This window comes from Malus sylvestris, chromosome 2, assembly GCF_916048215.2.
Source record: "Malus sylvestris chromosome 2, drMalSylv7.2, whole genome shotgun sequence".
In the NCBI taxonomy this organism is placed as follows: Eukaryota; Viridiplantae; Streptophyta; class Magnoliopsida; order Rosales; family Rosaceae; genus Malus; species Malus sylvestris.
Window position 1 is genome coordinate 26,380,359 of NC_062261.1, and position 13,105 is coordinate 26,393,463.

The 13,105-nt window shown below is 39.0% G+C and overlaps 1 protein-coding gene across 4 annotated transcripts; it reads right to left on the minus strand.

Moving 5' to 3' along the window:
- Positions 1 to 1,942: 1,942 nt before the first annotated feature.
- On the minus strand, positions 1,943 to 11,138 carry LOC126634652 (eukaryotic translation initiation factor 4G-like). Of its 4 annotated transcripts, none has more exons than XM_050245770.1 (10): positions 10,958 to 11,138; positions 10,635 to 10,841; positions 10,244 to 10,380; positions 9,897 to 10,016; positions 9,596 to 9,669; positions 9,418 to 9,474; positions 7,605 to 8,969; positions 4,409 to 7,509; positions 2,677 to 2,871; positions 1,943 to 2,576 (listed from the first exon to the last, which is right to left on the minus strand). In XM_050245770.1, the coding sequence occupies exons 2-10, from the start codon at positions 10,793 to 10,795 to the stop codon at positions 2,246 to 2,248; spliced, it is 5,541 nt and encodes a 1,846-aa protein (XP_050101727.1). In that variant the 5' UTR covers positions 10,796 to 10,841; positions 10,958 to 11,138; the 3' UTR covers positions 1,943 to 2,245. The 4 variants fall into 4 exon arrangements, with proteins under 4 accessions (XP_050101727.1, XP_050161146.1, XP_050161162.1 ...); XM_050305189.1 differs by having other exon boundaries at positions 9,897 to 10,046; XM_050305205.1 differs by having other exon boundaries at positions 9,897 to 10,046; positions 10,635 to 10,801; positions 10,958 to 11,131.
- Between the last annotated feature and the right edge of the window lie 1,967 nt (positions 11,139 to 13,105).

Sequence of the window (13,105 nt, forward strand, 5' to 3'; positions counted from 1 at the left end):
CACGCTAGAGAGATATCAAAGAAAGATCAACCACCACACAGGGTCGAGCGAAACCCTAAACAAGGTAGATGTACGAAGACGAAGAAATCCTTGAGAATCAAGAATCAGAAATCAGAGGCAGCCGAAGACAAAATCGAAGACAGCGGAAGCAAGAAGACGGATCAAAGTATCACGCGCAAGCATTAGAGGCGATTGATACCATGTTAACCAATATCAATGAAAGATCTATGATCTATGAAGAACAGTTTTAGAGAGAGAGAGAGAGAGAGAGAGAGAGAGAGAGAGAGAGAGAGAGAGAGAGAGAGATAGAGAGAGAGAAGTTGAATATGATTTTCCTTAATCAGCAAGTAATGCAATGCACATCACTATTTATACACAACATACTTAACTACCTAATCATCCTACAACTCCTAATATTGTGACAAGTGTAACAATCCTACACTCACTAACACATACTCTAACAATAGTAGTGACTCCGACTAAATTGAGTTTGAGCTATAAATTCAGCCGTACAGACTACCAGAAAAGTTCCGGCTAACATATCATATTTCTCTGAATTTATTATTACCTGGATTGTTTACTTTGTTACATTTTGGCATGACATTCATATGAATATGATTATGTGAAGCAGGAATTGAATTGATATGATTTCAGATATATATATGTATATGCTTGTATCTTGATTCTGGGAAAATTATACATGTTTTACAGCGAGGGGTTAATATATTGATAAATGAAATGATTTTGTAAAACATTTGTTTTTGTCCACTCACGTTTTCTGTTTTGCACCCCTCCAGGCTTCAAGTAAGCTTGCTGTTGGTGGCTCGAGGACGTAGGCTGTTCTGACTTGTCTAAATAATATTAGGACATTCCTGGTACTGTATAACTACTACTTGTCCTACTGGATTGCACCTAGACTTTATGTTCTGACTAGGAGTGTTATTGTTGTACTTTCTGTTTAGAAGTGCACTATAGTAATGTGGTTTTTAATTATTCGTATAATTGCTATCTTTATCGCTTCCGCACTGTACACATGGCTACGTCACTCTCACGTGACAGCCAGCATGACTTGGCCTCGGTCAGAGTGTGTCAAATATACTAATTGTAACATTTTTAACACTAAAGGAATATATTTAAAAATAAAAATAGTTTATTATTCAAATAATTAATGATGTTATTAATACCCAAGGACCTTGATTAAAAATTGAAAATGAATAGGATTTTAATCAATGGAGTAGTAAAAAGAATTATGCGAATCTAACTTCTCCTTATTTTAATTTTGGACAACAATATGTTAAGTAAAATTTATTATAGTAATGATAATAAGGAACTCTCATAATAAAAATCAATAATGACTAAAACTTTTTTTTTAACTTATATAGAATAATAATACAAAACTATATATTTAATATAGAATATATTGTATATATTAATATGGTTATTGTATTTTATAATAAATCTTTTAGTAATTAAACTTTAAAATTATCAAAATAATTTTTTTTTAACGGGTCGAAATGGATTACTCATGTGTATACCCGTTATTAACGGGTCACCCGATAATGACCCGATCAGTTACCGTGATGATCCGAAACCTGTTATTTTCGTGTCGTATCAGAAATTGCCGGGTCTATGAGGAACCATAAAAGCCCTTTGGTCTCGGTTTGTACGAAATCGAAAACTGAACACGTGCTCACGCTTTGTTTGGAACAAAAAAACTGAACCTATTTTAATCCTAAACTCAATCAATCGACTTTAAATTTAGTCAATCAACTTTATTGAACAGAATCGAAACCTATGCCGATCGGCTCTATTGAACAGTACAAACTATCAACTTGTTGGAAAGAATCAAAACCTATGCCGATCGACTTTATTGAACAAAATTGAAACCTAGACATATTCTATCAACTTTTTCAGGTTCTTTTTCCCGTTTCAAGGCTTCAACTGGAATCAACAAAAATAGCTTACAGAAACCGACGGAAGAAATCGATCGAGCATTCCGATCTACAAAGTAGCCATGATTACAAGGAAAAACACACTAATTACTAATTAGGATAACAAAGATACCCAGAAAGAGCAATTAAATGGGGGCTAGAAATTTGATGCTCAATTGAACCGTTCATAACTGCAGTAAATATTGTTCAGAAATAACATTAAAACATGGAGAATGATTACCCCCCATCCCATCCCCTCCCCATCCCATTAGATAAATTCCTTCTAACACGATTACAACGAGCATCACTAATCTCTAAATAAATTTCTCTAGTAACCTTGATTTGAGAGGATCTGGGGGCCGAAAAGTCTCCAACCGTAAGTTGGAGGCCTTGCAGATCTCGTTCAAACCGCTATCTCCTTTCTTTGACATGATAATCTCCAATACGTTCCCAAGAACGTTGCCTGCAAGCCCAACTTCCAGAAGATGCCCTGGCTCCTCTCCACCTTCACGTATTAATTGGCCAATCTGATTCAAGGAAACGACATTTTCTAAAATGACTTTGGCAAAGATAAGGCCAAGAAACTCTGGTGCTCTCGGAGCATCATTCACGGCATCCTCTAAGGTTGACAGAACAGTTTCAAACCTGGGCAGATATAACATAAGAAATTAAATAACAGAAAAATGCACAACACCGAGAAGACAAGCAATGTCAATAACCAAATGCAGACGTGAACTTTCCCTACCCTTTGATGAGCTGAGATTGACTAAATGTTCCATCATGGGTCTTTGTAAGGTTGACTATAAGCTTTGCCAAGAGATCTCTCTCTGCATCCTTCCTCTCAAAAGAGTCTGTGACCCAAAGAGAGATCATTGACGGATGGAAGCTTGGTGAGTTCAATTCTTTAATGCATAAAGCAACCTCATTCTCGTCTCGAGCACTGAAAATATGAACGAAACAAAATTAAGGAAGAGCATATGAAAAATCTTAACGAGAGTTATCAGATAACATATCAGAAGTTCTATAATACATCACACCCATCAAAAGACAATGCTACAGTTATAATTGTCAACATAAACCATATATTAGGTGTGTAAAACGAAAAAATAAAACACTGCAGACCTATTCCAAAATGGATCCATACTTCTAGAACAATTCTGCTTGCTTTTCCGAAAGTATATAATTAAAATACACAAACCACATATATGTACAACATCATCTAAGACGAGTTCTTGGAAAGCCAATGGTTGAACATCAACAATATATATTAAATCCTTAATGTCAAAGATTGCGAGCATCATGCATTAGGGCAAGAATGAGTTGTTTTAATATGGTAAGGAGAAAGAGGGGGAAAAAAAGGAGACTGGTCACGATCAAATAAGCACATTTAGACATCACATTAATTGTCATTGCACTCACTGCATTCAAGTTTCCATGGTAACAGTTTAAATGCTGTACTACAACTCCATGCAAAACAACTTCCCAAGGTTTCTCAATATCCATGAATGCACAACACTAAATTCGGCAAAAAATAAAGAGGGCAGATAACCCTAATAAAATAAGACATAAATGAAATTGATAAAAAGATTTTCACCTTCAACAGCATAAAACCCTGTTACATGCTAAAATAATCCAAACTTATTTATTTCTACATCTGTGTAACTTATGCACAGAAACCCTATAGTATATTTTTCAATAGATGTGAAAAAAACATAAACATTTAAACAATTTCAAGCATGCGGTTTAACTAAGACAGCAACTAAAACAACTGGCCAACTGCACAGGAAGTGAATTTTCCAACTGAGATCTAACAATTAAAGATGAGTTGGTTACCAGAGGAATGTTAGAATAGATAGAAATCACTGTCTTTGGCCTACATTCTTTTATTTTCTTTTCTAACACAAATATTTGAACTTAGGACCTCTACCCACACCTCACTCATCCCATGCCACTTGAGCTTGGCTCATGGACCCCATATTCTGACACCAGCTACATTTCTGAGACTCCGAACAAATTGTCTCTACCACTTTATAACATAGTATACAAGTAATCTCACAACAAAATCCATCACAACTAACTCAACTCCTTCACTTTTATTGTTTTTTTTTTTCCTTTTCCCTGTATCATCTGTGGGGTCCATTCAATGCCAGAGACGAACAATCCCAATTCTATTTATGCAACTTGAAGTTGACCAAAATAATTGGAAGATGACCAACCATTGCTCCTAAATCCTATCCATTCCCCAGGCACAGAACCATGCCCCATTTTCCTTTCAAGAATTGAATACACACTCACATTAAGAAAATTAGGCAGACTTTGTTCAAGCAGAGAACCATGACATCTGAAAGATGCATTGAACTAAGAAAATAAAAAAATAAAAAAAATTAGAACAGTCTAAAGCATGCATGAGACAAGAATTTCTTAACCTAAAAAAAGAGTACTGAGAAAGGACTGCTCTCTCAAAAATAAGAATATACCTGTAAAATTCTTTAATTGCTGCCAAAGACTTATCTCTAAGATGGTCTTCAGTCAACACATTTTCTGATGGAACATTTTGTGTTAAAGCTGCTCCATGTGCACGTGTGGGTGGTGAAGTTGGAAGAGTTTTATCAAAACTACGATCTGAACCCCTAGGGTCCCTACCACCAAAATTTAAATTACGCTCTGGCGCACTTGACTGATCATAAGCAGCTGGACCTGAAAATCTATCTGGCATATATCTTGGCACAAGATCCTCCCTTGGATTGTAAGTTGTCCGCTCTGAAAGAGAACTGAAACCATTCGAACCAGCAGTCATCCTCCTAGAGTCTCCAGCAGTGGGAGGCATCTCAGCCAAAGGAGCAGCTGACATTGATGGTGGTCCTCTGATGGACATTCCTTTGGCAAGACCACCCTGGGGACCCAAAGTAATAGAATCATCACCAATGGGTCTTTGAGTCAAGGGAACTGACAAGGTCCTACTCTCATAAGAATGTCTTTCATCTGTGCGGGCATCCTGACTGCCATAACCACGAGCCTGAGCAGGCATCCCACGGAAACCACCCATATGGGCATTAGGTGAAGATAACATAGTCGATCCTCTCGGACTGAATTCCATAGGAGGCCCCCTTCTAGCTGATGGGTTGATTCCAGGACCACGGGCCAGCCTACTAGACTGTGCCTGCCGTTCTTGTGCAGCATCTCTGTGCACTTCCTCAATCTTTTTTGGTCCTTCAACTTTCCTCCTCTGCTGCCATTTATTCTTTCTCAAATCAATTGCGTCCTTCAACATGAACCTAACTCTAGAAGATAATTTCATGTTATTCGATAAGCTTTTCATTCTTTCAAAATATGCATCCATGTGCTCCTTGGCCTTCGGATGATCAATCATCTCCCCAATTGTGCTCATTAGTTTGCACAAAGCTTCAATATCTTCCTCATCTGGAGTCTGTTGCTGACCTAACAACTTTTTAATGCATTCGTGCATTATTCTCTCGGTCAACATTTTCTTTTTGTAAAGCTCCCCAATTAATCTAATATTACCCAACATTCGTCTTCGCGCTTTAATTCTTTTCTCCTCTCTTTCTTCTTCAGACTGTTTCACCTGACCCTCCTCATCAGCCTTATTGGCCTCCTCTTGCTCTCTTTCTCCCCTCTCAAATTCCTCCTGGCACTTGTTCAAAAGCAATCTCTTAAAAGTAATCTTTTCATTGTCTTCACTGAAATCAGGTAACTCTCCGGCAAGATAAAAACAGAAGTTAGCATACATCTCACAGAAAGTAGGCTCCATAAGAGCCTTGTCAAAGATCTGTGAAATGACACCAGTTAGAGTCGTTGTATTATCTATATTAACAGCTTTTACTTGCTCGAAAAGTTTTTCAAAATTTTGTGGAGTTAACTTGTTTAGTATAGCCTTTAACTGCCTTTGCTTGGCCTGCTCTTCATCACTCACTTTACCCACCTCATACTTCCTGTCAGCTTTGTGCATCACCTGTAATGGAGTATGAGGAGATAGCATCAAGCCCTTTGGTTGAAAATTCGTAGCTCTCTGCCACCTGTCAGCATCAGAATTATTTCTTTGCATCCCTCCCTGATGGCCAGCAGAGTGAGCAGGCCCAGGCAGGATCCCTCTAACATGCTGCTGAACTGGTGCTGGTGCACGTGGATTCCTCAAAACACCAAAATTTGGCCCTTGGGCAGTTCGGACAGCAGCTCCCTTATTCCATCTATCATCATCCATCAATCCACTTCCGCGACGGTCAAGTCTTGCGGCCCCTCCTTGCCTGTCAATAATTCTTCCCGGACTAGGGAGTGAATCATAAGGAGCAGTATTCACATTAGCATTCAAGATCTCTGCTATATCAGGCATAATTTCAAAACCTTTTGGAAGCTCAGTAAATTGCACAGAAAACTTCAAAAGGAAATCTCTGGAATATTTATTCGCCCCATGTTCATGTCCATCTTTGTCAGAATCCTCCACTCCATGGACCTGCTCTCCAGTATCTGAGGTTTCCAGTTCTGGGGTAGAGATGTCAGCAGCATCTTCCCAATCCTCTGGCTCAACTTTAACTGGTGCATCTCTCTCCCCCCCTAAAACATCTCGCTGAGGAGCATCAATAGCTACCTGCTTTGAAATTAAACTGGTCATAGTACTTTCGGTGTCTTCAATACCCTTCTTTTCTTCAGGGTTCTTGTATGCCCCATAAAGATCAGAGGTCACGCCAGCAGCATCTGCCTTAGACAGATATTCTTTTCTTTTCTTCTTCCCCTTTGAAATAGTACTCTTAGTTCTACTCAGTTCATGTTTGTCCCTGAAGCCTGACACTGTAAGAGAATCCCCACCACTACCAATATTCTCAATATTTCCCCCACCAACACCAATATTCTCCTCACATGTACCTTCAGTTTTTGAAGTTCTGCCTGAAAGTTCGGTAGTTTGAACAGAAGCAGAATGCTGCTCTAATTTGCTGGGTTTTGAAAAAGAAACTTCATTGCCACCCATTCTATCACTTCCGCTTAAAGAGGCATCCATTCCGTCAGATTCTGCATGGAGACTTTCATATTGGCCCTGTCCTCCTTGTGCAGGGTCTGAGGTTGCAACTGTACTTTCTTTAGCTGTTGCCTTCACAACAGAATGCTCTGCAGGTACTTTAGCAGATTCCAGAGGTTCTACGGAAATAGAATCCGCAGAAATACCATGACCTTTAGTATCCTGTTTGTAATTTCCAGACAAACTTCGTTCTGCCTGTTTTTCTGCCCCCGTCAAGTCAAGTTGTCCTTGTTCATCTGGTTGTAAAGAATTGTCTAGTTGACTACGTTGAACAGAATCTGAAGTACCAATAATCATCCCAGGACCAGATATTTCAGAAGCGATGGGAATAGTGCCTTCCCCAATAGCTTCAGTCTTTGATTCAGAACGATCAGTAGGAGCACTAACATCTGACAGTGGTTCCTTCGCTGACTCTGACACAGATGCACTGCTTACTGGAGCAAGAGTTGTATTAGCTTCTACAGTTCCAGAAACATCACTACTAGAAGGTATACCATGTTCTGCACAATGAGACGGAACGCTTGATGTAGAGCTAGACTGCCCAACAACCTGTCATCAAGGGTGTAAAATGAAGACACAAATTTAAAAGCTAACGCTAAAGAAAAGAAAATGGAAGGTTATCTGAAAGTACAGAAAATAAGTACCTGAAGCTGTGGTTGAACATTTCCTTTCTTCCCTGTCTTCTTTTGCTGATCTTTAATTGAGTTGGACCGACTAAGAGTTTCCTTTCTTCTGGGTTCAGTGGTGGTCACAACTGGCACAGACTCCTCAGTTGGAGCAACTGAAGAAGAGGACAAAGGATTTGATACCTGTTTTTCAACTGAAGCAGTAGCAGGTCCACTTGCAGATACTTTTTCCATCACCGTCAATGATTTGAGGATGTTTTGGTCACCTGCAGATTGGATAACTTCTCCCGATTGTCTCAAAGGCTTCGATAATTCACCTTTTTCAACAGCAGTTGAGCTGTTTGGCAATGGGTCGATAGCCTTCTCTCCAACAGTTCCAGCAGGTGGTTTAACTACAACAGGAATAGTTGCTGATGGAACACAGGCACTTATATTATGTACATCGCGTGCGTGTTCCTGGTTAGGTGGATCCACCATATTGTGCACAAGGGACCCAGACTTGCTTACAGGCAGGGTATTATGTGATGATGGATTAATGAAAGGCACAGGTTGGGAACCCTGGCTCACTGGATAGCTGAACCTCGGTGCTTGTGAATTGGGTGGTAAATGACTACTAGTTAAGGGATGAGAACTTGGAGCCGGATAATATAGGGAACTGGGATTGTAAGAATTGGCATAAAAGTGGGTAGTATGAGGAGGTGCAAATGATGGTAGAGGCTGCGATTGAGGAGGAATACTAGGGTGAGTCCTGGGGGCTGATGGCCCACTATCCGAATATGAATCTGTTCGTTTATCAAGCCTCAACTCTTCATGTGTATCTGGATGTGTAATCTTGACAGGAGTTTTACGAGGGCCACCAAACTTCGCACCCTGTTGTTGGGGGTATTGTGACGCCATGCTGATCCCCAAGTTGCCTATCTGAGGTATCTGAGGACCCATTTGGGAGGTAAAAGTCAGGTTTGGTCCCTGATGTATAATTCCCTGGGGCTGCATTGGATGGGGCTGGTGACCTGGAACAAACACTGGCTGCTGTACTTGACTACTACCAATTGGTAATTGCATAGGCATTGGCATTTGAAGTGAACTAGCAATCATACTCTGAGATTGGATCTGCTGGTTGGGGCCACCAAATTGCACCGGAACCTGTGGCTGATGAAATGGCATTGGCATGGACATCCCCGCCATTGGATGAGTAGAAGGTTTCTGAGTTTGACTAGTAGGGGGTGCATGTGAGACTTGCTCATCCTTTTTAACCTTGGCTACCATATGAACCTCAGTAGCATTAGGTTGATCAATGGAAGCTGAATCTTTCCTTGGTAACTGCTGCTTAGGAACCGTAGGGACTGGCACTGAAGGCACAGCTCTAAAAGAATCATAACGCACCTGCATGCTCAAACATGACACAATGATTTCACAAATAAACAAAAGTAAAAAGTGTAATCAGCCATAAAAACTGCCCAAGGATGCGGAATTACTCATTGAAATTAAATAACATTTAAATACAAATACAAAGAATACTATTTCATTATATTAGCGAAGAGAAGGACATAATAGGAAGAAATGAACTACTGTACAGATATTCTGTCAAAGAGTCATGTGCAGTTGAACCCATCAGACTATTCATTCAAAAATAGGGAAAACTAATGAAAAGGGCTTGAAAACTTTGAGTTTTAACAATAAGGACAAAATAAAAGGTAAAGTGAATAGTACCAGGATTGACTTTTTAGTATAAAAATGTGGTTTTTCGTTAAAATGAACAGTACTGAGAGCTTTTCATTAAAGTTCCCAAAAAAATAAGCAGGAAGATGAGAGAAAAGGAAAATACGCTAACCTGATCACGTTTCTGCTCATCCAAATTTGGGGGAGCTGAGCTGGTTCGAGCAGGAATCTACAAGGAACACAACCTTTCCGCTTTTAAAAACATGCTATAAATTTGTTCATCACGTAGAAATACAGGAAATTTCAGAATATACATCAAGTGTTCGCAAGCAATTAGCATATAACAATACCTGCATCCCATTCATCAAACCAGGGCTTATAGACCCAAACTGAAAGGCAAAGCCCTTGGTTGCATCTCCTGGGGCTAAAACCAACAGAAAAAGTTAAAACCTGAATACTTGCATTTATCAATATATCATATATCAGCACGTTAAAATCATTATTAAATTGCCTATTTGGGAGAACACTGCCAAGAGAATCTAGCATTGACATCATAATGTTGCTATTTAACACTGAAAATATGCCAATATTCCCCAACAGCGAGTACAACAAAATCCATGGTCCAGAGTGTGATCCAGAGTGTGAACTTACGCTTCGCTGGTGTAGTGGGTGTTCTTGTGTCAGATGCCACAGAGGCAGATTGAGAAGTTGGAGCCTTTGGAACAGTTCGGGAGCTTCTCTGAGGGGCTGATGCTTCAGCTGTCTGGGGAGCTGTGTTTGCAACGGGTGCATCAGAACCTCCTACATTAAATCAATCGCAGGAAAACATTGCAAGGAAATGAAAATCAAACAAAATAGGCAAAACAGATTGTAAAAGAGAACCCATTTATCTCATACTCCTATACTCCATCAACTAACCATAAAACCCTACAAAACAATCACGATAATATCACATAAATTTTTTGACTGAAAGAGAACTGAAATTTTGAAATCTGTACCATGCAATTGGGGCTGTACATGGGCTCCATTTTGTACACTGCCATGTTGTACAGAAGCACTACCGAAATCCTGAGGATTTACGTAACCACTTGCCCTGGATTGCCCTCCTTGTGCATTGTTATTATACTTCCTAGAACTGAATATTTAAAATAAAAATCATCAAACCCTAATTTCCAACATCTCATAAATTCCGAAACGTATAAAAAGAACACAAATTTAAAATCACAATCCAAAGCAATATAATTGCATAGATTGTTAAAAGTGAAGTATAACTGATCAGAAACAAACCCTACACAGGGACACAAATGCAAATAAGTAGATACGATACAGACACACAGATATATATATATATATATATGTATGTATATATATATATGCATATATGCATACCTGCGGTTGGAGGAGATGGAAGGGGCGGGCCCACCGGCGGCGGCGGTGCCCTTAGGGTAAGCGGATGAGTATCCCCTGTGCTGCTGATTAGAGCTAGCCGATCGCCCTGTTTTCCGGTACTGCGTCTCGTTCTTATCCGACCTTGATTGATTGAAGGACATATATTCCTACGATTAATTCCCAATTAACTTTTCCGCAAAAATTTCTCTGCAAGCAAACACGCAGATCCACAAACGCCAAATCAAATCAACCAAACCTAATTAACCGAAAATCGTACCGTAAAGCGAGTGATTAAGAGAGTGATCGGGGTCTGATTGCAGTACCTGGAGAGTGAGAGTGTGGAGAAAGATAAGGGTTTTATTGAGAAACCATGAGAGAAGAACTTAAACAGAGAGAGAAAGGAAAGGGGGGGAGAGAGAGAGAGAGAGAGAGAGAGAGAGAGTTGTTTTGGTGTTTTTGGTAAGGGAGAGAAGGGGAAGGGGGAGGGGAGAGAGAGAGAGAGAGAGGGTAATTGTTTGTGGTAACAAACTGAACCCGTCAGGCGGTCAAAAGGTAGGTTCTTTAGGAGATCGGAAATCAGAAAATCGAATGGGTCTTGTTCGTTTTTGCCCCTCTCTTTTCGTTTTTTATTTTATTTTAATTACAACTTCTTTTAATTACCGTTCAATTTCCTCTCCTTTTAAATATTTTTACTTTTTACAATTCATTCTTACCATTCAAATTTTCTTTCCTCTCTCCTTCAATACCCTAGAGACTCACAGAGTACACTGTTGTGTAACCCACCTCACCAAGCAACCTAAAATAATGACAAAAACATAAAAAGATTAGTCGCGCCCTTTTAATTTTCTAGTGTCCCCGCGGCCACTTAGTCATATAGTCTCGTGATTTTTTTTTTTATTTGTAATTGAGTTGTTTTAGTTTGTTAATATATTGTAAATGTGACTTACAGATTAACACATATAAATGTCACACACACACACTACTTGATCAATTTAATGAAAGTTCGACAATTAATTCGGCCAAAAGTTAAACTCATACAATTTTAAATGAGAGGTCTAGTGGTATTCCTCTTCACTTGTAAGTGAGAAGTCTTAGGTTCGATTTTTGCTAAATGCAAATTTGAATCACATTATTGCTATTTTTATTGTTCACTTGAATTTTAATTTGGTATCTCTCTATGTGATTATGTTTATTTTGTTGTTGTGATTTTTCTTTGTTTTGTTTCATGATAGTGTTCAGACAGTGATATCTTTTGATGAAGCTTGTGTGTCTTGATATTTACGTTTGTGTTTTAGATGAACCGTTTTGAGGTGTCCATTATATCTTCATATGGTGTTTTAGTGAAGCATCTTAGTCTAACAAAAAAAAATTGTGCATATCTCTCCCTTAGGCTATTCCAAGAGGGTTGAGAAATAACAAATAAATAAAATTAAAAAAAAAAACCCCAAAATTTGGGCCTAAAACCTCTCCCTGATGTGTATTTTGGGGGTTAGGCCATCTCCAACCGATCCGGCTAGAGGGCCGAAAATAGCCCGAAATGACACGAAAATTGTATCCAACCAAGGGCTAGGCCAAAAGACTCGTGGGCCCCACCGGGCCAAAAAAGAGGAATCAGGCCAATCGGCTAGCCAAAATGAGCCAGCCAGCTAGCCTTAGGCCAGCCCAAGTATTTGAATCCAACGACTACTTGCCAACGTCAACTAGCCGTTAAATTTGAATTTTTTTTTTTACAATTTTTTTTTAAATTTTAAAATTCAATTTTTTTTTTCTTCCTATAACTACCAAAGCCATTAAACAACATTAAATAACATTAAACTTAAACAACATTAAAAAAATATTTAACAACATAAAACAACATTAAATAACATTAAGTAACATTAAACAACATAAAACTGTTGTGGCCTATTTTATATGACAATATTAAAGAGGGCAGGCGGCAAGGGAAGAGAGAAAAGAGAGATGTGTTTGTAGAATTGCAGGGGAATGTGTGTTGTTATCCCTCCTACATTGTGCCTTTATTTATAGTAGTAAAAGGAGAGAAGATATTCCTTCTTCCCCAAGTAATACAAGTTGTAATAGGAAATGATAACTAGAATCAAATCTAATCTGGGATTTACATAATCACACTTAAACTAGGATTGTTTACAACACTCCCCCTTGAGTGTGTAAATACTCAAGGTAGATTTAGCATCATCCAGAAGTTGAGGAAGTCGACTCATCGACACTGATTCCAAGGAACAACTCTTATTCTCCATAAGGTAGGAACTTGCATAAGTAGTAAGTCTCACTAAAAAACCTTAAGGCTATGACAAAAACCCGAGAAGGGACAAAATCCATAGTCTAAGGAAAAATGCATGAGAAATGCAAAAGTCAAAGAAACGTCTACGGGACGTCATCAGGGATATGACTAGCCAAAGGTGGGTGCCTCGTTAAAACCTAGTTAGGTAGCAAAAACCCAGTGGGAAAAATGC

Excerpts from the sequence above, each read along its gene's own strand:
- LOC126634652 (XM_050305189.1), bottom strand. The coding sequence starts at position 10,795 with ATGTCCTTCAATCAATCAAGGTCGGATAAGAACGAGACGCAGTACCGG. Across the intron at positions 9,475-9,595 it reads GTTTGATGAATGGGATGCAG|ATTCCTGCTCGAACCAGCTC; the intron begins GTATTGTTATAT and ends TGTTCCTTGTAG. Across the intron at positions 2,577-2,676 it reads CAATCTCAGCTCATCAAAGG|GTTTGAAACTGTTCTGTCAA; the intron begins GTAGGGAAAGTT and ends ATATCTGCCCAG.